This window comes from Dama dama, chromosome 9, assembly GCF_033118175.1.
Source record: "Dama dama isolate Ldn47 chromosome 9, ASM3311817v1, whole genome shotgun sequence".
In the NCBI taxonomy this organism is placed as follows: Eukaryota; Metazoa; Chordata; class Mammalia; order Artiodactyla; family Cervidae; genus Dama; species Dama dama.
This window is the reverse complement of record NC_083689.1, coordinates 67,474,133-67,495,355: the sequence shown is the minus strand read 5'-3', so window position 1 is coordinate 67,495,355 and position 21,223 is coordinate 67,474,133. Positions and strand designations below refer to the sequence as shown.

Sequence of the window (21,223 nt, the reverse complement as noted above, 5' to 3'; positions counted from 1 at the left end):
TGGGGACCACTGCTCTAAAACATGTGCTGAATCCTCTTATCTCTAGGCCTTTGCTCAAGCTCTGCCTTTCCTAAGAATGCTTTATTTTAGCAGTGGGAAACTGCTGTACTTAGGCCAGGTGAGGATGCTCCGGTAACTGCATTCTCATGCTAACTGTAGGTAGGACACCCATCTCAGTATGGCTTATAGCACCAAAAACATATAGATGCTTAGTAAACATCTGTAAAATTTAAATGGGTAGACACAGTAGCAACCAAGTTAACTTCAAATTTACTCCTGCTCAAAATCATTAACATCAAGTTCCACCACACATAAAAATGAATACATCTCTACAGAAGACTTCAGACAAACAAAATATACTCCACTGAACATTTAATGCATTACGTTCAAGTACAACTTTTTTAAAAAAAAATGACAAAATTGTTAAGTATTCATTAAAATGGTAACTATTTAAACATCATCTGAACCATATTAAGTAGCTCATTTACTTTTATGAAATGTGTTGAGAACCTAGGAGTTTATACATGAGGCTTAGCATTTTTTAACATTGCCGGCCTAGGAGAGAAAAGACTGTATTCTTTAAATGGCGATTCAGGAAATCTGATATATTCAATACTTGTGTTACAATAGCTGGTGTGTGGAGGCAAGACTAGCACCCATGACTGGCTGGGCCCTGGAAACAAGCATGCCATGCTCCCATGCTGCTCGGGGATACAGAATACAAAATCTGACCTAGGGCGAGACAACGTGCAGGGCGTGGAGAGGACTATGGCGGGGGTTCACTGAGGACAAAAGGGAAAGCTGTGAATTTTCACTTTAAAATATGTGTTAAGTGAGGTGAAGAAGCTAGGAGCCTTACAACCATTCCGTGTCAGCAACTCCCAAGATACTTATATCAAGGTGGCTGGGAGGAGATAAACATGTTCACTGCGCCAGACTCAAGAACTAAAGTGTTGGAACAGATACAACTTTGAGGATAGGTTTATCAAACAGCTTATAAACAAGTGGCATACCAATTCAAAAGATGCCTGACTGGTAAGGAATTTCAGCTGGCAAGGAATCTCTAAAAATGTTTATATGCCTTGTCTTGGTCAGTTTATTTTACAAAGCCACCATTTCATTTCACAAGGATGATAAGGGTCATTAAATCCCAATACAAGAGAGAATTTATAAATGACATGACAGAACTATTGCAAATCCAATTTGCTGAGTAAAGGCATGTTCACCAATTATAAAATCTAGCAAGACAGAAGGATAATTACACCACCACTATTGTCAAAAGACTGTTAGACTGTAGTTGAAGTTCAAAAGGTTAAGGATTTTACAAAAAGATAACATGAGCACTAATTATATACGAAGAGTAGTTGATTAATCAGCTAGAGAAAATGTTAGCGAGTGTGATTTTCTTCCTGTGAACAACTATTTCAGATTTGGCAAGTAACACCGGCTCCAATCAAATTTTGACCTACTTTATCAGTGGCACCATAACCTGGAATACTCAGAGTAATCCAATTACTTTGGCCACTAAATTGTCACCATTACACTTCTAAAGTAATTTATCCAGGATACACTAGAGTGGCTTATACTTGTTATACAGTATTATGCAACTTATAGTTTTTTCCTGAATATTTCTTGTTATTTTTCCCAAGCCCTGTTTCCCAGGACTTTGATCATTAAATATGTCTACCTTAAGGTTCCAAATACCTATGTCTATTATGAAAACATGTGGGGGTAAATTCATTCTCTTTAATGTGACAAGCTACATTCTAAAAAAGGATCCCAAACCTGCTATATTGTTACAAGTTATGAAGTGCTATCTAAAGATCTGAGGGAGGTTCAGGGGACAGACTCAGACCTTAGAAAGGGATTTTAAAGAATTTTAAATTCTCAAGAGAAACATTCTGGGAAGGGAAGAAGAGTTCTACAATCTAGGGCATGTTCCAGAGCCCTTGTTCTCATAGCCAAATGTATGAAAACAGTTTTCTTTAAAGGAATACAGGTCTATGAGCCAAGACAAGATTTGGCTAAATGACTGGTAGCTTTTGTTTGGCTCTGGAGGTTTCTATGGAAACAGCCTGAGAGACAGAAAAGGCAGCATTATCGTCTTTATCTGAAATGCCATCTGATAAAACTGCATATTGATTCATTCATACTATCCAGAACAGATGTATTACTTCTGATAAGCCTTCACAAAGGGAGGCAGGAGTTCTATCTAGCCACACTTCAAATTTCCTGTCTTCCTCCATTTGAAACCTTAAATTAAAGTCCTGATAAAACCTCCCCTGAACATTTCCCTCAGGAGCCTCTAGTTCAAGTAAAGCTTCAGTAGTCAGAAGCCAAATGAGGAAATGTGAAGCACACGGAGCTCCACTGCTGAGTTCTTAAAGTTGTATGACGCCAAGCTCACTGTAGTTGAAGAAATGACTCTGAAGAGTATTTACAATTCCACTACGTCAGATCTCAGCCGGGCAACACACACTGTCCAAAGTGTTTATTATACACAGTTGAATCAGGTGGCATCATTCATAATTTTTCTCCCTCTTTATGTCTAGATCATTTGTATGTGTGTGTGTATATATACCTGTATATCTGTATTTATATATTTAATATAGTAACATACACCACATACCATTATCTAATCTTATTTCAGGTTAGTGCTTCTCAGAGAGGCCACAAAAGCAGCCCTAGCTTAAAATTCTACATCTGATGTACACAAAAATAAAAACCTCAGCAACAATAAAACATAAACAAGACAAACAAGGTAAGAAGGCATGCAACCTTTAGCACCGTATTTAAGACGATAGAGTAAAGAGTGTTGACAGAGATCCAAAGAGGAATTCAGCTGTGGGTTTTCCTCTGGAATGAGATCCCAAACACAGAACTGTCTCGTAGAGTCCAGTACTTTTAAAAAGGGAAAGCCTGAGAAATTCTATTAACAGAAATGTCAAAATCCGTAATTTACCAGAGACAGATGATTTGACACTGCTTCTTATTCTAAAAACAATGAAGACATTATTCTTTAGGAACAAATTTTTCACTTTGGAGACCAGCCGAGAAATCACTGTCAGCTCAGTGAGCTAAATGATGACTCAGTAAGTTAAAAAGACTGCTATACCCTCACAAGGACCAATTTACTCATGAAAAGTAGCTTACTCATGAGCAGTTAGGTCCCTGATATCTGTATAGCAATATATTCATGGGCGATACTGGAAAGATTCAATCGAGCATATACAATTGTATGCTCCACCAGCAAGACATCCGAAAAACACCCACACCTCTATGCATAGCATTGGTGCAGGAATCCAAATCACAGAATAAAATCTCAGCTCGGTTTACAGTTTACAGAAACTGTAAAAAGGGATTCAAAGTCTAGGGAAGGATTTAGAAATAAGCTGAAGATTCTTATAGTTTAAAGGTGGCAGGTAAGAAGTCAGAGGGCTAGAAAGGACTTCAGATATCATCTAGTGCAAATCCCTCATCTTACTGGTGGGAAAACTGAGGCTTCAAGAGAAGTGTTAGCTTTAAACAATGAAAGAACCGTGACTAGAAGAGAAGTCATGTAATTTTGGGTGTGGTACTTTCCCCGTTACACTGATCTCTCAGACCCCTTTAAATCTCAAGGTGTATCATTTAATAAAGCTTGGGGAAAATGACTGAGAAAGATCAGATAGGAAAAATGCTGAATTTTTAGAAAGATTTTGGTAATAATTCATGTTCTGATAGGCTTAATATTAATGAGGGGGGGGAAATCCTACTTATTTTTTGGTAAAAATGTTATTTTCTGCATGAAACATGTTCTTTTTCTGCAAGCTGTTTTTGTAGGTATGAGGGTAGCTCACAGCTGGCAGCTTTCATATGACCCATCTTTGTAGTTAGAGTTCGATTCGGTAGATCCTGCATCATCAGGCGGGCTGAAATGACTGCTGTCTTGAGAATCAGTATCAATACTTTTCGTCTCTGACTGAGGGTGGACAGAAACTTGAACTGCTATCTCCTGGCCTTGTTCACTCAGGGAACCATCATCTGAATCTCCTCCTGGTGAATTACTCCTGCCCATGTCTGGGTTAATTACAAAGATGCCATCTTGAGCATTCAAGGCAGGTCTCTCTTTAATTCTCTCTCCCATCTCATCAGGGTCATCCACTCGCACAGCCTCAAACATCTCCTCTACAAAGGCCCGGCAGTTTAGAATAAGGGGTGGCAGAGGGACGCTTCTTGCCAGTTCTTCGATATAACGAGCAAACTCCATGGTTTTAAATTGCGTGACTTTGGCGAGTTCCAGAGTCTTGGCCGAGGTGATGATGGGGATGCGTTTTGCAATCTCAAAGGCCTTCTGAAGTTTCTCTGCCCCTTCGGTTCGGAAGAATTCATTGATGGCTTTCTCAGTTTTACGAAGATGGCTGCTCATCATGCACAACCGTGTAACATTCAAGATGAGAGTGATTGTAAAGGCAATCAGGCAAACCACCATATAGTAGACACTCATGTCTCCCGAGGTGAAGATGACACGCAGGGTGACTGAGTAGGAGGCACGGGTTGGAGAGGTGATATAACACGTATAGAGCCCACGGTCAGCAAAGGCTACGTTGGTGATATTCAGGAAGTTATCAGAAACCAACCATTTTCCACCTGATAACCCAACAGAAATAAAAAATTACAGCATAAAGAATACTATTACTAAATATGCAAACTGCCTTATCAATATTCCACCTCTTCATGAGAGCACGTTACATCAATTCATCTATTAGGTTCTGCTATTTTGTTAAATGATGTAAGAAAGGGCAGACTTTTATGTTCAGAGTCTGAATTTTAAACAGCCCGGAACTTAAAAAAGGGAATCAAGATCTTCCTGAAACTAATGATTATCGTGGCTGCCTTTTCAGTGCGAGATGTAAGACACCATTCAGGGAGACAGGAGTGTCAACATAATGCTAAGTGACTAACCTTAAAAATAAATGTTTATATATATGTGTGTGTAAGTGTCTATATCACAGTCTCTACCTACACCTTCTCATAAAGTAGAAGGCTATGTCTCAGAAATACAAAACAATGGCTATTTATAGGGTAATGAGTAATTTTTACTTCCTTTTAACTTTCAATAATTTACTGTTTACTTATTTACTTAAGAAAAGACAAAATTATTTTTAACAAACCCTACCAATTTAATGTATTTGTTCAATTACTACCTGGCTAATCTGGCATGCCTTGCACATGTTAATTTGTCTTGTTAGAAAAGGTTGGTTGATGATAACATCTAGATTTTCTGGCCAGAGTAAATAAAGCATAAGCCAAAAGTGATGTCTCACAAGTGAGGGTAAATGAACAGCTTGGCAGACAGAATAAAAGTTGCCCTGAGATGCCTAGGCTTCTATTTTAAATTGAAAACATGCTGCCTTTCTTCCATACGTGAAGGCATCTTCATTCAGGAATGTGTATACAAACATACGCGAGTATGAAAACCAAAGCACAAGGACCAACATCCTTTAATAACTTGGCTCTGCCTGCACAGTTCTCACCTAAGCTCTCAGTGTACTCTGCGCTTTAACTATACAAGCCATTGAAAGACAGGACAGATGGGCTAACATGGGGTGTAGGGTATGGGTCCCCAGGCCTACAGGTGGTGTCCCAGGGAAGGCTGTGTGACTGCTTGTTAAGCACCGCTTCAGTGCCTCATCTTCCAGCTCCCTTTCATCCCTGAGATTCTATGGTTCAGGATTTAGGGGCACTTCAATTAGTAAATACTGTGGACCGTGCCCATTCTTATCTACATCAAAATTTATCTAAATTCTGTAGTTATATTTTTACTAATGTAAAAAGAAGAGAAAAACATGTAGCTATGAATATAGTCATTATTTTACAAGCTTCTGTCTATAAACCTGGAGCTATAAAAAAGATATACTGTGACTCCACAGTATGATGAACTATATACCTAGACTCCATTCATCAACCACTATAACCACAATCTAAACTCTCTAGCTCACTTGCTGATAATAGCTCAAGATTTATGAACCTTATACTAGACTGACATGCTCTTTAAACTCCTCTCACTTGAGATTCATAAAATTTAATACAATTGTCCAGAGCTGCTGCTGAAAGCATCAGTGATAGATGTTAGCGGTTTTCAAAGTAAAGGCAAAATAGAAAAATAAAACTGCCATTCCATTTGGCTGGTCTCCTAAAATCTGTTTACATGACCAGTCTATAATAATCACACTGACTGAGTAACTCACATCTTAGATGTGTTTGTCAGGACCCTAGGGCCAAAAAAGATGAGTCTAGTTCAGTGGATCCAAATAAGGAACCCGAAATCATGTTCAAAATACATGTTCAGGGCACCACTCTAGACATTCTGGCTTAACAGGTCTATATTCTCAAGAAGCTCTGTTCTTTCTAACATTCTAACTCTTCAATTCCTTGGTGGCCAGTTACTCAGTCTGTAGAAGGTTAAAATATTTAGCATATACTTTAGAAGGAAGCACCATCTGTCTCCTTTTCTGTTTTCCAGTCTAATATAAGTAGCCAAATATCCTTAGGTTCCAAGAGATTAGACTATCTTTCTAACAGAAAATACAAGCAGGCCTTTTCCAAAGTGTAGCTTGTGAGGATACCATAATTTAGTCTTTATCCCATTGATAGTTCATGGCGATTTCTAAGGTGTTTTAACACAGGTAGTCTTCAAAAAAAAAATCTAACAGAACACTAGTTAAAGGAAACAATATTCTGATTAAGATGTGTTCACAGGTTCTTAAATAGCAAAATCAAATAAAAACCTGTCAAAAGGTAGACCTTGGTCACCTTTCTATGATGTCTGTATGATTTTTTAAGACTTGAGAGACAAAAATATATAAACAAGACTTTCCTATTTTCACGCAAATTAAGGTACAGAATTAAAAAGAGAAATGAGTTGGAAGGGCTAATAAAGTTCCTCCTCAGTGCCCTTCTGATTCTCAGAGGGACTTGATCTTTATAACCATTTTAAAAAATATCTGGGATTTCCTCCAACATTTTTAGTAACTCATTTTGAGTAAAAACAAAAAATTATTTATGACAAGTTTACTTAACCAAATCCTTCTTGCTCTGCTCATCCAGGGCCAGCACACTGCACCACTCACATTACAGTCTAGGTAACGGTGCCCCTGGAGCTGGGCAGTTCAGAGCCCACACGGCTGTGGGCGGCAACCCTAATGGAGCCAGCCTTGAACGAAGGAAACCAGTTCACCAAGAGGGGAGAAAAGAACTCACCATCAATATGTGAACACTTCTTAAATTTGTAACTATACTTTATTTTTCTTCTTCTTCTGGTTCAGTAATTACCATTATTTCACTTTTCCTGATAGGTATAAGACCCCAGGCCTTTCAAAAGTTTTAACTATTTATTATAGTACCTCATCTTGGAGATTTCTTGTTGAAAATGCCATAAAACCAAGATTGAAGTAACAGGAAATGAGTAAGCTTGACTAATTATATTCTGGGATAATTACCTCTGTCTCTGTCATCCAGCTGCTGTCCTTTTGAGTTGTACCAAGAGACCTGTTCATAGCGGTTGACTGTGAGAAGACACTTGATTGAAACACTAGTTCCCTCTCTGGCTATGATGACGTCATCACCAGAGTGGGAATCCGCTGAGAGTTCAAAACTTGGAAGAAATGATGCATTGGAAAAGCTGTGATTTGTTCCCAGTGGGATCATTTGGTTGAAGTCTACATCTTCCAAAGCAAAAGCAGCTGGCACAATAACACTCACCACTAAAGTGGATAAACAACAAAGTGGCTTCATGGGAAAATGGGAGAAAATCTTGTTTATATTTGGAGAACTCAATAGCTTCTATATTATAACAAGAGCACACTGATTGCTTGGTACCGGAATTTTCCAAAAAAAAAAAGCTAGATCCAGGTATATTCTGGAGTCTTCAAGATTGAAAGATATGAGTGGAGACCAACCTGAAAGAGAGCCAGATATAAAATTTAACCAACAAAGACTCATAACGGAGTGAAACTCTATGTTCAAGAAATAAATAGATGTGAAACTGATTAGAATAACTGACATCAATATTATGAAGTGAAACAGTGAAAATATCACCTAAAAATTTCAACAGTCAGTAGAAAGAACACTGAACTGGGAAATGGCAGATCAAGATTCTGGTATTAGCTTTGCTAATAACTAGATGTAAGCCCTTGGCAAATAGCTATGCTTGTTTTCTCATGTGTCAAATGGGGACTAGATGAGACAATCTCTAAGGGCTCTTCTAGTTCTGAAATGTTGTGATTCTATTTCACTCTGACAAATTCCATGCAAGCGGGAGCCAATGAAGGCTAAAATATTTAACTTAATGATCTTTTATTCCAACCTGCACCATTACCATCTGCTGTTATATCAATAATGTAAATCAGCTGCTACATAATAATTATAACCATGGAGTTCAAAATTTGAGTAATTCAAGTATACAGACATTAGATATAAATAATGCAGGGCTACCTGAAGTAGTTTTTTTGTTGTAATATTAGAAAACTGTACCACTATGCATAAATAAATAGTTACTGACTTTTGAGTCTATAGAACTTCCCTCTTGGGCAAGAACATCAAACAAAAGAATTTTCCTTTAATAATTTCTTCAATATCAAGAGATAAAACACAGTATATTTAATAAGCTTGTAAGAATACCAAATTTCTAACTCAAAGTCTATAAACTAGCTATGGGAGGAATTGACACCTTAAATGTCTAGTTAGCAGAAATACAAACTACAGAGAAAGATTGTTGAGACACATTTAAAAGAAGAGTAGAATATCACAAATAAAAGCAAAATAATATTCCAGTTCAAGAATCTATGTGATTATGATCAACTTCTGGTAATCTGATTCCTCTTTTAAAATCACTGACTCTTAAAGAAAAATTCCATTTGAATTTCTACAAAATATGGGATGAACCACTTAGCTTTATTTCTTATAAGGGCCAAACTAAACAGTTTTGGAAATGACACTTACTTCCCTGTATACTCCATACAAAAGCTACTTGATCATGTAACACAAAAAGCAACAGATCACTGTATTTTGCCATTAAACTGCTCAGAATCTAAATGACAATTAAAAGTTGTAAATATTATTTGAAAATTTCATTAGTCCTTGAAAGGATGGTTAGATGATGACAATAATTTTCTCTATCTTGCAAATTTAGGGAGGGACCATTTGAAGTAAAACAAAGAACTTCAGAGTTTGCTATACATAATAGATGAATACTGTATGTTTTCATTTCTTCCCCAAATCCCATTAAAATGACACAAAGCTCTTGGGCACTGGAGGGGATTACAGAAGTGATCTGATCTAACCTCTTCACCTTCTTGACTTGCTCTTCTTATTATATAGTAAGCAGGAGATTCCTGGCCTCTATTGGGAGGGAGTTGAGGGTGGAAACAATGGAAATAAAAGTTTACAAAATGACTGAAGTAAGCCAGGCACTGTGCTCCGGCTTGATATATATAAGCTCTCAACTTCTTTTCCACTACAACTGGCAGATGATTTTTGTCCTTTATTCTAGACTACTGGTTCTCAATGGTGATAGGAAATGAATGTGCTGAAAAGTATTCCAAGTCTCACCCAGGACTTCCATAAGGAGATTTTGTGGCTTCATCCAAGTTGGCATTTCTCAAATTTCATTCATTTCTTCTACTGTCATGATTTGTTTAAAAACTGTACCTTTTATTATTTTTTATGCTTTTCTTAAAATTATATTTTATGCTTTTCATAAATTATTATTTATGCTTTTCTTAAACTCATTGTCTTTCACACATGTATGTTAAAAGGAAAGTCTGGATAAAAGTCTGGATAAAAGTAACTGTACCCCCCACACAAGGCAGACAAAGCCATGTTTTTAACTTGCAGAGGTACTGCTCTCTGTTGACGACTCTGAGCTGCAGGCCTGCTCTCTTTGTAGAGAAAACAAAACAAATCTCCCACAACTCCAGTTGATTCTAACAGCACCTCATTCTTATCCTGCCTTTCCTTTCCTCCCCACTGCTTCCTACCACTGAATCTACAACCCACTACCTTAGACTAGGGGTATACATTTTCATCTATTCAGCAGTGTCTACTGAGTACCTACTATGTGCCAACCTACTGTACCACAGACACTGTCTCTGCTTTCATGGAACTCAGTCAGGTGGAGGACATGGTTGTTAAATACATACAAAATACACTAAATGCTACCCAAAGGAAAGTACAGGATGCTATAGAGAGCTAACCATGTCGCAGAAAGCCTCTCTGAGAAGTAAAGTGTGTGACCGGACCTGGGGGATAAATGGGAATGGAGAATGCTGGGGGGAGCCATCGAGGTAAAGGGACACGGGGCAGAGAAAAAGCAGATCCGTCACTGGTTAGGGAGGTATTCAAGAAAAAGAGCTACAGGCAGTCATGACAGACGGTGGCCGGAGAGTCTTGGGTCTCATTCCTGATCCTGAAGAGGAGCAGTTTGGCCCAACAGCAAAACTGGAGATAAGACTCTGGGAACTGGAGTGGGAGGCTGAAGTGAGTGAAGGAGACTCACTACAATTAATGATTGTCCAAGGTGAAGCAGTCAAAAGAACTGAGAGGCTCAAAAGTGAGGCAGATCACCTGTGGGGGTGCTGTCACCCCAGGATCAAGAAGACACTAGGCATGGAAGAAATGGACTCACTCATCCTGCTCTGAGATGTAAGAATTTCAGGGGAATGAACAGCCTCCACGTGAGAGGACTGTGGGGCAACAGGGTCCTGGCAGTGTTACTGCAGTGTGGAATTCCTTCTTCATGCAGCTTCCCCGAGCCTCCTCTCAAGGCCTGCTTCTTCTTCCCATATAGATCAGGAGTTCACCTGGAGGCAAGATGGCTGTTCCCTGATCCCTGTGGCCCTCACCATTACACTGCTCACCTGGCTCTCTACTGCCAGGCAGTCTTCTCCATCTCACCTATGAGCCTCTTAAGCACAAGGACTGTATTTTTTAACGCTACGTGTCATAACTAGCACATACTCAATAAATACTTAATGATGAAGAATGGTTTAAATTTGATCAAGTATGTGATGGATCTTTGTAAACTGACAAATGTTATAAACAGGGATTATAATTATTCAGACTCACGTGCATTTACTAGCACTTGTTATTATTCTCTGAGACACAAAGAGCTACTTTAGTAACCTCAAAAGATCTTAAAGGCATAATGCCTAAATGCATTCCTTGAACTGACCACTAACCCTCAATGTCTTCATTTACCATCGTGTCCTAGGAAATAATGGTGGGAATAAAAGATAACCAAGTCCAGTTTCCAAACCAGGCTGAACATCTCAATCTCCTAGAGAACTTGTTAAAAATAAAGATTACTGGGTCCCACCCCAGACCAGTGGGTTTGGACCTTGGAATTCATGGTTTTTAATTAGCTCTCTGGGTGATTCTGAGGCAGAGGGCTCATGGACTAGCAACCATTAATATACTTCCTCATTTCCTCTGTAACAGCCCTATTTAATGGTGCTTGACTGCCTGAACACTTTCAGCACAAAAGAACTATCACTCAGATTCCACTCTGGATTAAGTTCACCCTGGAACCTCATACTTGCAGGCCTCTGATAGGCAGGGTGGCAGAGAAGTTCCGTGAACAGACTCCCTAACCAGGTTTCCTAGGCTCAAATCCTGGCTCTGACTCTAATCAGCCTTGCAACTTTTGTTAATGACTTAATCTCTCTGTGCCTCAGTTCCCCATCTTTAAATGAGGGAAAATAATAGCATCTATTTTGACAAGACTATTGCAAGGTCTGAAAAAGACAGTATGTTAAAAACAGAGTCTGGTAACAGTAATCACTGATAACTCTAGTTATTATTATTGTTGATACAGCTTTGAGTGCTAAAATCAACACTTTACAGCAAAACCATTCTTTAAAATATATAAAACATTTTTACTTGGAATACCATGCAACCATTTAAAAATTTTGAAGGGGGAAGGGATAACATCATAAGGTAATTTCAGTCTTTAATTTTAAATTTCACACTCCTCTCTTTCTCAGTGCAGATATTTCACAAAAATATGGATCAAATAGGCATTGTAAATGGACCTTGGAGACCAACCATGTTACATTGTTTTCACCGTGTCCAGAGTTTGTGCTAGAGAGCCTTTGTTGTTCCTTTTTTGGAGCTCTGCCTTCTTGGATCCAGGAGGAAGTCAACTCACTGACTGACTAAGAAGAATCTTCCCTTGGAATGTGGACTGAGACACTGTGGCTTAGGGACATTTGAGGAAGAGAAGGATTACAGGGAGCTGAGGCAACCAGGTCAAAGGACAACAGGGATGGAGAAGGGAAAAAGAGCAGCCAGGAGATGGGGGCTAGGGAGGCGGGTGGTGGTGGTGGAGTTACAGAGGGGAAGAGAAAGAGAGGCTCATACATGCTGCTCTGGCTCTTGACAGAGTTCTACTGCCTGGCTCCAATAAGACTTTTTTTTTTAAATAAATAAACATCTTTATCTAATTTCATTCAAAATTAAAGCCACAAAAATGAAAACTGAATGTGCAAACAATCAAAGAAATGGAGAATTGGCCAGGTGGGAGAAAGAAGATTAAGTTCAGCAAAACCTGGAAGATAGGAAAAGAAAGGGGTAACTATATATAAGACAGGGAGAAGTACTGAACAGAAGTGTAATTGTGCTCTGAGCACAAAAGAGAAAGGGAGACTTCATAAATTTTAGGAATGCAATCCAGTTTTCAGTTTGGGACTTTGTATATCATGCCTGCTATTCTCAATGGGGCAGCTGGCATATGGAGGGTAAGAAGAGTTCAAAAAGGAAAATCAAAGTGCCACTTCCTATGAACAGTTAAAAAGAGCTATGCTATGCTTGTGGATGAGGCTACTTAGTAGAATGTTTTATTATCTGTCTTCTGCATGAATAGGAATATTAGAAGAGTGTGATATTTAAATTTAATCTAACTCCTTTTTCATCTTTCAGGTACAGTAAAGTGTTAGCTTCTCTAGGATCATGAATAATCAGAAATATAGATGATTTTACCCTACAGAAGCATTCTGGATATTGGCTGTATCATTAAAAAGGAAAAAGAAAAGTGCCTAAGTTATCATCTCTAACAGACTGCCTTGTTGCTGTTCCTGCCAACTTCTGAGAGGAAATATTTCCATTCTGCTCCAATTCTCAACAGAAGTGAATAAGGAAGCAACGTGGCTGATTTCCATTCTCGTGGCTCAATATTAAGTTGGCTGAGGAAATGGCTGTTTGCAGAAATAGTTCTGGGATAACTCAAAGGCAGGAAAAACACTGATGCCCAGATGGTACTGGTTTTTGCTCCAAGAATACTGGGATATTAATGGTTCATTCTCCATAATTAAATGCATTTGAGCTGTATTTACTCCTCATCCACTCTTCTCTGCCTGCACTGTTACACTTGAAAAATGGAGAAGTTCCCTTACACAAGGCACACAAATGGTCAAAGTGACATTCTGAATTGGCAAAGGGGAGAAAAAGGAAATGAAGAGCAGACTGTTAGCACTCCTCTATCCTTTCAGAGAACAAACAAGCAGCTGTTCTGCTTACACGAAAGCCTTACTATAGCAATCTGTAACATACAAAGGTTAGTAATACACAAACAGAAATCACCATTTTGAGGGCCATTTTCCAAAAAGTTTCTAACTTAACATAGCCCTTATGCTCCCAATAGAATCTTGGATCCTTTGTATGCTTCATCATTGGCATTTGGGCACTCAAACGTCAGCATATTTTCTGGCACACTGAGGAGTGCCCTCTTCTGTATTTGCTGAAGCTGTGCTTCAAACCCAGGCTTATTTGTTATGCCCTTGACTATGATCGTTTTTGCCATAAGCATCTGCTGAATCTACACAAAGACATTGATATAATAAACTTAGATTTATGATTTCCTTGCTCATTTTTTCCCCACTGTGGTCTGACCCTACCACCCAGTATCTCAAACTCCAGGATAACTAAAAAAGAGCTCTTTACTCTCACCCTCAGATCCACCTGTCTAGCATATACATAGTTTAAATGTACAATACAATTTTCCCAGTTTTGCAAGATCAAAGTTACAGTATCATCATGGCTGTGTGGTCAGGAGTGTGGATTAAGAGTGCTTGATCCTATCCTTGTGTGAAGCTGTGGGATCCAGAGGCCTTAGTATACACATCTATTGAATAAGGTTATTAACAGTAACCACCTCATAGGGTAGTTGTGAATATTAGATGAACTAATGTACATTTTAAATTCATGCCATTATCATTCACCTTCTCCTCCTCCTTCCTTCTAGATGTTTTTCAATTAAGTCCTACTGTTCCTGCCCTAGGTCACAGTCCTTTTAGCTTACCTGGGTACCACACTATCCTCTTAATTCTTAAATGGGTCTCCCTAATTCCCACCATATCCCTCTGTTGTCCCAAATATTGCTCCCCTCAGAACTGGTCCTAAACACAAATCCAAAAAAGTCAAGGCAATTTTAAAATCTATTGGTTATTTTCCTCTACCCATGAGATAAGCTTCAAATTTTATGGTATCCATAATTCTTCAAGAATAGATTCAGGTGGCAGAAGAGAAGCACCTATATGGAGCCCAGCTGTGCCTACATGTACACTAATTCCTTGTTAAAGGAATGAATGGATTTAGAAGTCAAGTTTGGTCTTTAGTTACACCTGTCACTAATCAGTTATGATCTCTAGTGGTCTTAAGTTTTCTTACAAACTGATTATCGTTCCTATTTTCCCTTAAATCCTATAATTTCCCCAGCTTCCCTGTCATGGCTCAAAGCTTTAACTATATTTATTTCACTCTCTATTCTCTCCAAATAACTTTTCACTTAAAATTTTTGGTCCTAATTGTCCCCTTTGCTTGAAACTTCCTGCCCTCCCCATCTTCCTGTGGAAATTGGACCTTCTCTACAATATCCAATGTGTTTTTGACCTTATTCAAGAAGCGTTCCTACCTAAGCTCTCACTCATCCTTTTGGATTTCAGATGAATTCTTTTCTTGTCAGTCCCCTAGCACATTCACAGCACTCAACTGTAAGACTTCTCAGTTTCCTTCTTTTATCAGTTATCTGTATGTCCAAAAGACTGTAAGCTTACCAACCAGAGTCTAAAATCCCCTTGGCAGGGCATTGGAATCAACATTCTGAATTCAAACATTCACTAATGTGGCAGTCAGAAAGGGACCTGCTATAAGCGTCTTACTGACTTTTTAGTCTCAGGCTCTGCAAATTGCTAATGAAGAGATATGAAATATGGAAACATAATTTTTCTCTCTTTTTTTTTTGGTGGGCAGAACACCCTAGAGTGAATTTGATCTATAACTCGTTTTCTCAAAATGCAATTCTTAGATCACTTAAATAAAATTAATCTGGGGGCTTATTAAAGATGCAGATTTCTTGGTCCCACTCAGACTTAGCCCATATATCTTTTAATTTGTCATAACCATATTGTTATTCAGCAATTTGCAAAATGTGTTGCGGGGCCGAGACACGTCTTCAAAATGATTTTCATAACAATACTAGAACATTATTTGCCCTTTCACTCTCATTCTCACACAATAGGTGCTGTTTTCCAGAGGCTACATAATGAATGACATCACAAGAGAATGAATGCAAAGGAGGTATGAGAATCTAGCTGTCTTCTATTAAGTCAGATATTAAAGAAACTTGTAAAAATGCAAAACAATGTCATTTCTCTCAAAATTTTTTTTTTGCGGGCAAACTATTCTTCATAGACATGCTTTTTATGTTAACATGTAATCAATTTAATTATTTTAAATAAATAACTTTTTGGAAAATTGTTTTAACATCTAAAATGGCATAATGATAGATACAAGCCACAAAAACAAAACCTCTTCAACAGTCTCAAAAAGTTTTAAAAGTCTCAAGAGATTCTAAGCCCAAAAAATTGGAACACTTTTCACTACAATTATTATCAACAGTATATTAAAGATAAGATTAAAACACAGTTAAGCGGTTTACCAAATTTCTATTCTTAAACTCCAAATTCTATGCACTTTCCATTACAATAGAAGATCAGAAGAAAACACCTATTTTATACTTAGTGTTTTTAGTTTTGGGGGAATACACATTTTTAACATGTTCCCAGGTGATACTGATGCCCCTAAATTTAGAGGACCACCATTAAAGCAAATAAACTATCTGAAGGGTTTTAGGAAGGGACAGTTAGGGTTCTTAAAAGGCCAGGTGCCTTCACCTCTCTGGGACTTAATTTTTCACACCTGTACACCTGTAAAATGAGGGTGTCTCTAACGTTTTCCTGGCTATCAGTCTGGGTTTCAGGCATTATCATTGCCCAAGAGCAACTGAAGAGGTACATCTTTCTGATGAGGGGTCAGGGGTAATCTAAAGTCATAAAGCACAGCATGTTCCTCTTTAGCACAGAAGCCTTCAAATGCCTTTCCATTGCTTTTCAAATAAAAGTCAAAATTCTTATCTTGGCTCACAGACCCTACAAAATTTGGCCAGTTTAAGTTCCTGGTCTCATCTTCCTCTTTTCGCTCCACTCACAGTGGCCCTTTGCCTTTTCCTTAACCCAGCTCAGTTCCCATGATAAGGCCTTTGCAGTTGCTATTTCTTCTGCTCCTAATACTCTTCAGCAGCTCTTCATACAATTTACCCCTCGCTTTGTTCCATCACTTTGTTCTGCATAATTTTCTTTAAGCACTCACTACCATCTTAGATAACCGTGTTTGCTTGTAAACTTATTTATGGTCGGTTTCCTCCACTAAGCTGTCAACTACTTGAGCACAAAGCCACAGTCTCTCGTAAACCAGTGTCCCAAAGTGTCTGGCAGGTAGGTGGAGCTCAGTAAAAACAGGATGGCCGAATGCCTGCAGCAGCCCAGGCCAGGCTTGCAAAACGGCCACGGATACGGTCCGGCGGCATGTCGGTCAGCAGAAAGATCTGGGCCGCTCTGTCCAGCCTGGCCCGGCAGTGGACCCTGGAGGATGAGTTGGAACAGGAGCGAGAACGCCGGCGCTGACACCGGAACCTGAGCTTCGCCATGGACGACGAGGACCCGTCAGCCCCTGAGAGACTGCTGAGCGTGGAGGAAGCAGAGGGGCCCCGGCCACCGGCCCCAGACCCCAGAGATGAGGAGGATGTCTGGGCCGTCCTAAGGATGCGGCAGGAGAGGAGGCAGAGGCGCCGGGAGGCCCCCGTCCCGGAGCCGCAGGTCAGGCAGCCGCCCCCGGCGCCTGAGGAGCAGGGCGCCTGCGGGCTCCGAGAAGCCTTCTGCTGCGAAGACACTTGAGCCGGAAACGAGCCTGGACTCTGAGACCCCCAGCCCCAGTAAATGTTCCGTGTTCCAGAAGATCGCTGTGCTAGCGGAGAGAGCCGTCTCAGGAAAGAGGGCGGTTCCAGACAAAGCCAGCGTCTCGGAGAAGAGAATGGTGTCTGAGAAAGCCACCGTCTTCGAGAAGACCCCGGCCGCCGAGATGCAGCCGGCCCCAGGCAGGGCCATGGCCCCAGCGCGGTCCCAGGCCCGGGTGCACTCAGCCTCAGCGGAGCGCTCGTTCAGCCCCGGGGGGGCAGGAGGGTGCTGGGCCTGAGGAGCCCGAGTCCTCGGCGGGGCCTCTGCCCCAGGCTGGCGGTCTCCCGCCTGTCACTCTGCACGGATGCTGAGGCCGAGGTCCCCTCGCCGACACGGGCCTCGCCCACCTTCAGCAGCGCCCTGCAGCGCTCCAGCCCCCGCACCACCTCCTTCCGGATGAGCCCCCAGAGAGACAGCTCAGAGGCGGCCTTAATCCGCAGCGCCAGCGTGAGGCTCCCGGCCAGCTCGGTCAAATTAGGCCTGAAGCTGGAGCGATACCACTCGGCCATACAGAGATCAGAGTCCGTCAAGTGTGCAAGCCCGTCCCGCCCTGAGTTCCTCGTGGCTCCCGTGGATGTCGCCAGCAAGCGCCACCTCTTCGAGAAAGAGCTGGTGGGCCAGAGCCGAGAGGGCCCAGCCTCCAGCCGCAAGGAGAACTTGCACCTCTCAAGGGTGGTGACGTCGCGGCTCAACCTGTGGATCAGCAGGACCCAGGAGTCAGCACAGCAGGGCCCGCAGAACCAGGAGACGCTGAGGGAGTCGGCAGCTGGCAGGAGCCCCCGCTGGGTGCCGAGGTTATGAGGAGCCAGTCTCAGGCCAACAGCCGCGCCGGTCGCCTTTCCCGCCAGCTTTCCGCCCTGGACCCGGGAGGACGCTGGCCGGCATCTTCCCCGCCCCTCTGGGGCAGGCGTGCCCCGCGCCTTGTCCGGCTGCGGGCACTGCGCGACTGCACAAAGCCTCGCCACCCTGTCCACGCGGACTCCTGCTCTTCCTCCTCCTCCGGGGCCGTCGGGTCGCACCGGTGTCTCCATGCACCTCTCTCAGGCTGGCCCCCACCGTCCCTGCGCCGCCTACCAGGCTGGAGAAGCCGCACTGACCCTTCCCAGGCCCTGCCTCGCTCCCCTTCACGCCCCATCTGCTGCCCTGGCCAAGCCGTCCTGTGCCCCCTCCGCTGGGTCAGGCTTGCAAAACTCCACAGATACTTATTTTACTTCGTACCCTAAACCACCGGCTCAACCCACATCTCGGCAGCCCCAGTAACTCCCCCACCCTCTACAACGACCCCGATCTGGCCCTCACTCACCAGACGCCTGCCGGTGGTGATCTGCTGGATCTGCTGTTTGACCCGGAAGTTCTCTCGGTTAAGCGAGGCCGTCTCCACCCTGAAAGAGGACTTCCGGGGCAGTAGGAGCAGCTTCTTGGAGAAGGTAGTGGCGGCTGTGAGGGAGGAGGCGGCCTGGGTGAGGGGGCTTTCCCCGAGGAGGCGGGCCGGGTGTGGGGTCCCGGGGTCGCCGCGGAACGGGAGGGAGCGGCCTGGGGCTGGGCGGCTGGCCCCTCGCGGTGGACGCTGAGGCTGCGGAAGTCCTTTGGTTATTGAAACGCTAAGCCCGTGTGAGGAATTCTCATCGTTGTCAGCGTCGGAGAATTTAGGAGCGCAGGTTTACGCCAGATCTCCCGTTGGGCACCTGTTCTTGAAATTGGGAAGAAGGGAGAGCGGATTTTGTCCGTCTCGAGACAAGTGGTTATTTTAGTAAAGATAGTAATGCTCCAGGGAACCACTTCGTACTAACAGCTGCTGTTACCGTGAGCGATTTCGTGCCAGGCTCTGTTCCGAACCCCTCACGTCCACCGCGTCGTTTTGTCTTTCTAGGAACTCTGGCATGTAGGTTTTACAGATGTGGAAGCGGAGACGCAGATAGGTGACTGATCCCACAGTCACCTCGGTATAGAGATGGAAGTGTGTCAACCTAACTCCAGAGCCCATTATATTACTATATACTATATATAGCATCTAATGTGTGTGTGAAGTACATATTACTGTGTGTTGTAGTTTGGTGAGAGCACCTGGATAGCAAAACGATGGTAAAAGAAAAAGTAAATATGTGTATTCAGCTACAGGAAACATTGATGGAACTTTGTGCAAGAACTGTGTAGCTCTGGGAGTTCTCTGGTGGTCCAGTGGTTAAGACTGCACCCTCACTGCCTTGGACTGGGGACCAGGGCAACTAAGATCCTACAAACCACGATGTGTGGCCTAAATAAATAATTTAATTAAAACAACAAAAAAATACCAGCTCTGTAGCCTTTCCTGTTAGCCCCCTTTAAGTAGGCATAAATTGTCTTAAATTAATTCCCAGTCTCCAAAACTTGTCATACAGTTCAGTTCAGTCCCTCAGTGGTGTCTGACTCTTTGCGACCCCGTGGAGTGCAGCACTCCAGGCCTCCCTGTCCATCACCAACTCCCGGAGTTTACTGAAACTCATATCCATTGAGTCGGTGATGCCATCCAACCATCTCATCCTCTGTCGTCCCCTTCTCCTGCCTTCAATCTTTCCCAGCATCAGGGTTTTTTCAAATGAGTCAGCTCTTCGTATCAGGTATCCAAAGTATTGGAGTTTCAGCTTCAACTTCAGTCCTTCCAATGAATATTCAGGACTGATTTCCTTTATGTTTTAGATATGTATAATGTATCATATAATGTATGGTATATCATATACTCTATGGTCTAGGATGTATGATGTTATATAAATCTATCTTTCTAGCTTTATGCCTCCCCATCATTCTCCTCATAAAAACTACTTCCGGTATCTGTCTGCATTCTACACTGTCATACCTCAGACCTTTGAACTTTCCTTTGTGTTGTTTCCACTCCCTGGAATTCTCTCATTGGCGTCTTGATCTGTCAAAATCCTAAGTGCCCTTGTGCTCGCTCTGGCAGCACATATACTAAAATTGGAACCATCCAGAGATGGTTCAGGGGCCCTGCTCAAGAATGACTCCCAAATTTATGAAGCCTTCCATATTTTTTGGATATGCTCCAGTGTCTTGTAGTTTATAGGTCATGGGAACTTGAATTTGCATTCAACTGTTATGTGAAAATTGTATAAATCTTAATTATGTTGGTTTGGTTCACAGTGCTTTTCAGGTAGTAGACCTTCTGTTTCTCTCTATATTCATTCTATTAATGGATATTCATTTCTCTAATTCATTGTATTCGTGGATATTCATTCTATTAATATCCTTCTATTTCTCTGTATATTCATTCTATTAATTTTTGAGTGTTTTATATTGAAACTCCAACTAAAAATCTTAGTTTATCACTTAAAAAAATAATTGTAATATATAGTGGATCCATATGTAACCTTGTTCAGTTTTTCCAAGTCTCCTGTAACTGTTATCATGCTTTCATAATTAAAAAAAAAAAAAAAAAAAGACCAAAGTCCTAAGTGCCCTTTAAGGCAGATGTTGCAAGTTCAGATGCCACAGAGGCTACTCAGGTAACATAAATGAATTATGGAGTTGGGTGGAGATTATGGGGATCTAGAGAGCACTACCCTGTCTAAAAGATCCCAGCAAATATTTGGCATGAACTAGTTATTACCAAGTTGAATGTGGGCCCAGTGTTGTCAAATCTTTCGGTTTTACAAAGGAAGTTGGAGATTTCTGTTGAAGTCTGATATGAAGTATATGAAGTCTGATTTTTAAGTGTTAATAACACCAATTAGTATAAAAAAGCATCAAACACTCCGCAGGCCAAACAAAAACCTCTGTAGGCTTGATTTGAAACTCAGAATCCCAGTTTATGATCACTGTTCTGTGCTTTTTTCAGGTATTTAAAGTTGAATGTTTTTTCCTGATCCTCGCATACTTTTCCTTGCTTCCTGTCCTTTAAAAAT

The 21,223-nt window shown here is 41.4% G+C and overlaps 2 protein-coding genes, 1 non-coding gene and 1 pseudogene across 5 annotated transcripts in view; 3 read left to right on the top strand and 1 right to left on the bottom strand.

The window, feature by feature from the left end:
• Positions 1 to 355: 355 nt before the first annotated feature.
• On the bottom strand, positions 356 to 18,702 carry MFAP3 (microfibril associated protein 3). The gene is made up of 3 exons (XM_061151794.1): positions 18,631 to 18,702; positions 7,482 to 7,940; positions 356 to 4,629 (listed from the first exon to the last, which is right to left on the bottom strand). The coding sequence occupies exons 2-3, from the start codon at positions 7,774 to 7,776 to the stop codon at positions 3,836 to 3,838; spliced, it is 1,089 nt and encodes a 362-aa protein (XP_061007777.1). The 5' UTR covers positions 7,777 to 7,940; positions 18,631 to 18,702; the 3' UTR covers positions 356 to 3,835.
• Positions 16,899 to 18,128, top strand: LOC133062905 (ladinin-1-like; annotated as a pseudogene).
• Positions 18,635 to 21,223, top strand: part of FAM114A2 (family with sequence similarity 114 member A2) — a 37,099-nt gene continuing 34,510 nt past the window's right edge. For 2 of the 3 annotated variants that reach the window (XM_061151793.1, XM_061151790.1), the window contains exon 1: positions 18,718 to 18,787. The gene's annotated coding sequence lies outside the window, so the exon portion shown is untranslated. Of the gene's footprint in view, positions 18,788 to 21,223 lie in introns of all 3 variants that reach the window. The other variant, XM_061151792.1, reaches the window with a different exon arrangement.
• On the top strand, positions 20,250 to 20,354 carry LOC133062993 (U6 spliceosomal RNA). Its single transcript, XR_009694311.1, has one exon. It is a non-coding gene; the product is annotated as a U6 spliceosomal RNA (small nuclear RNA).

Bases quoted from the DNA above. Each gene is read 5' to 3' on its own strand.
- MFAP3 (XM_061151794.1), bottom strand. From the start codon at position 7,776: ATGAAGCCACTTTGTTGTTTATCCACTTTAGTGGTGAGTGTTATTGTG. The intron at 4,630-7,481 runs GTAATTATCCCA...TTGGGTTATCAG, and splicing joins GCTGGATGACAGAGACAGAG to GTGGAAAATGGTTGGTTTCT.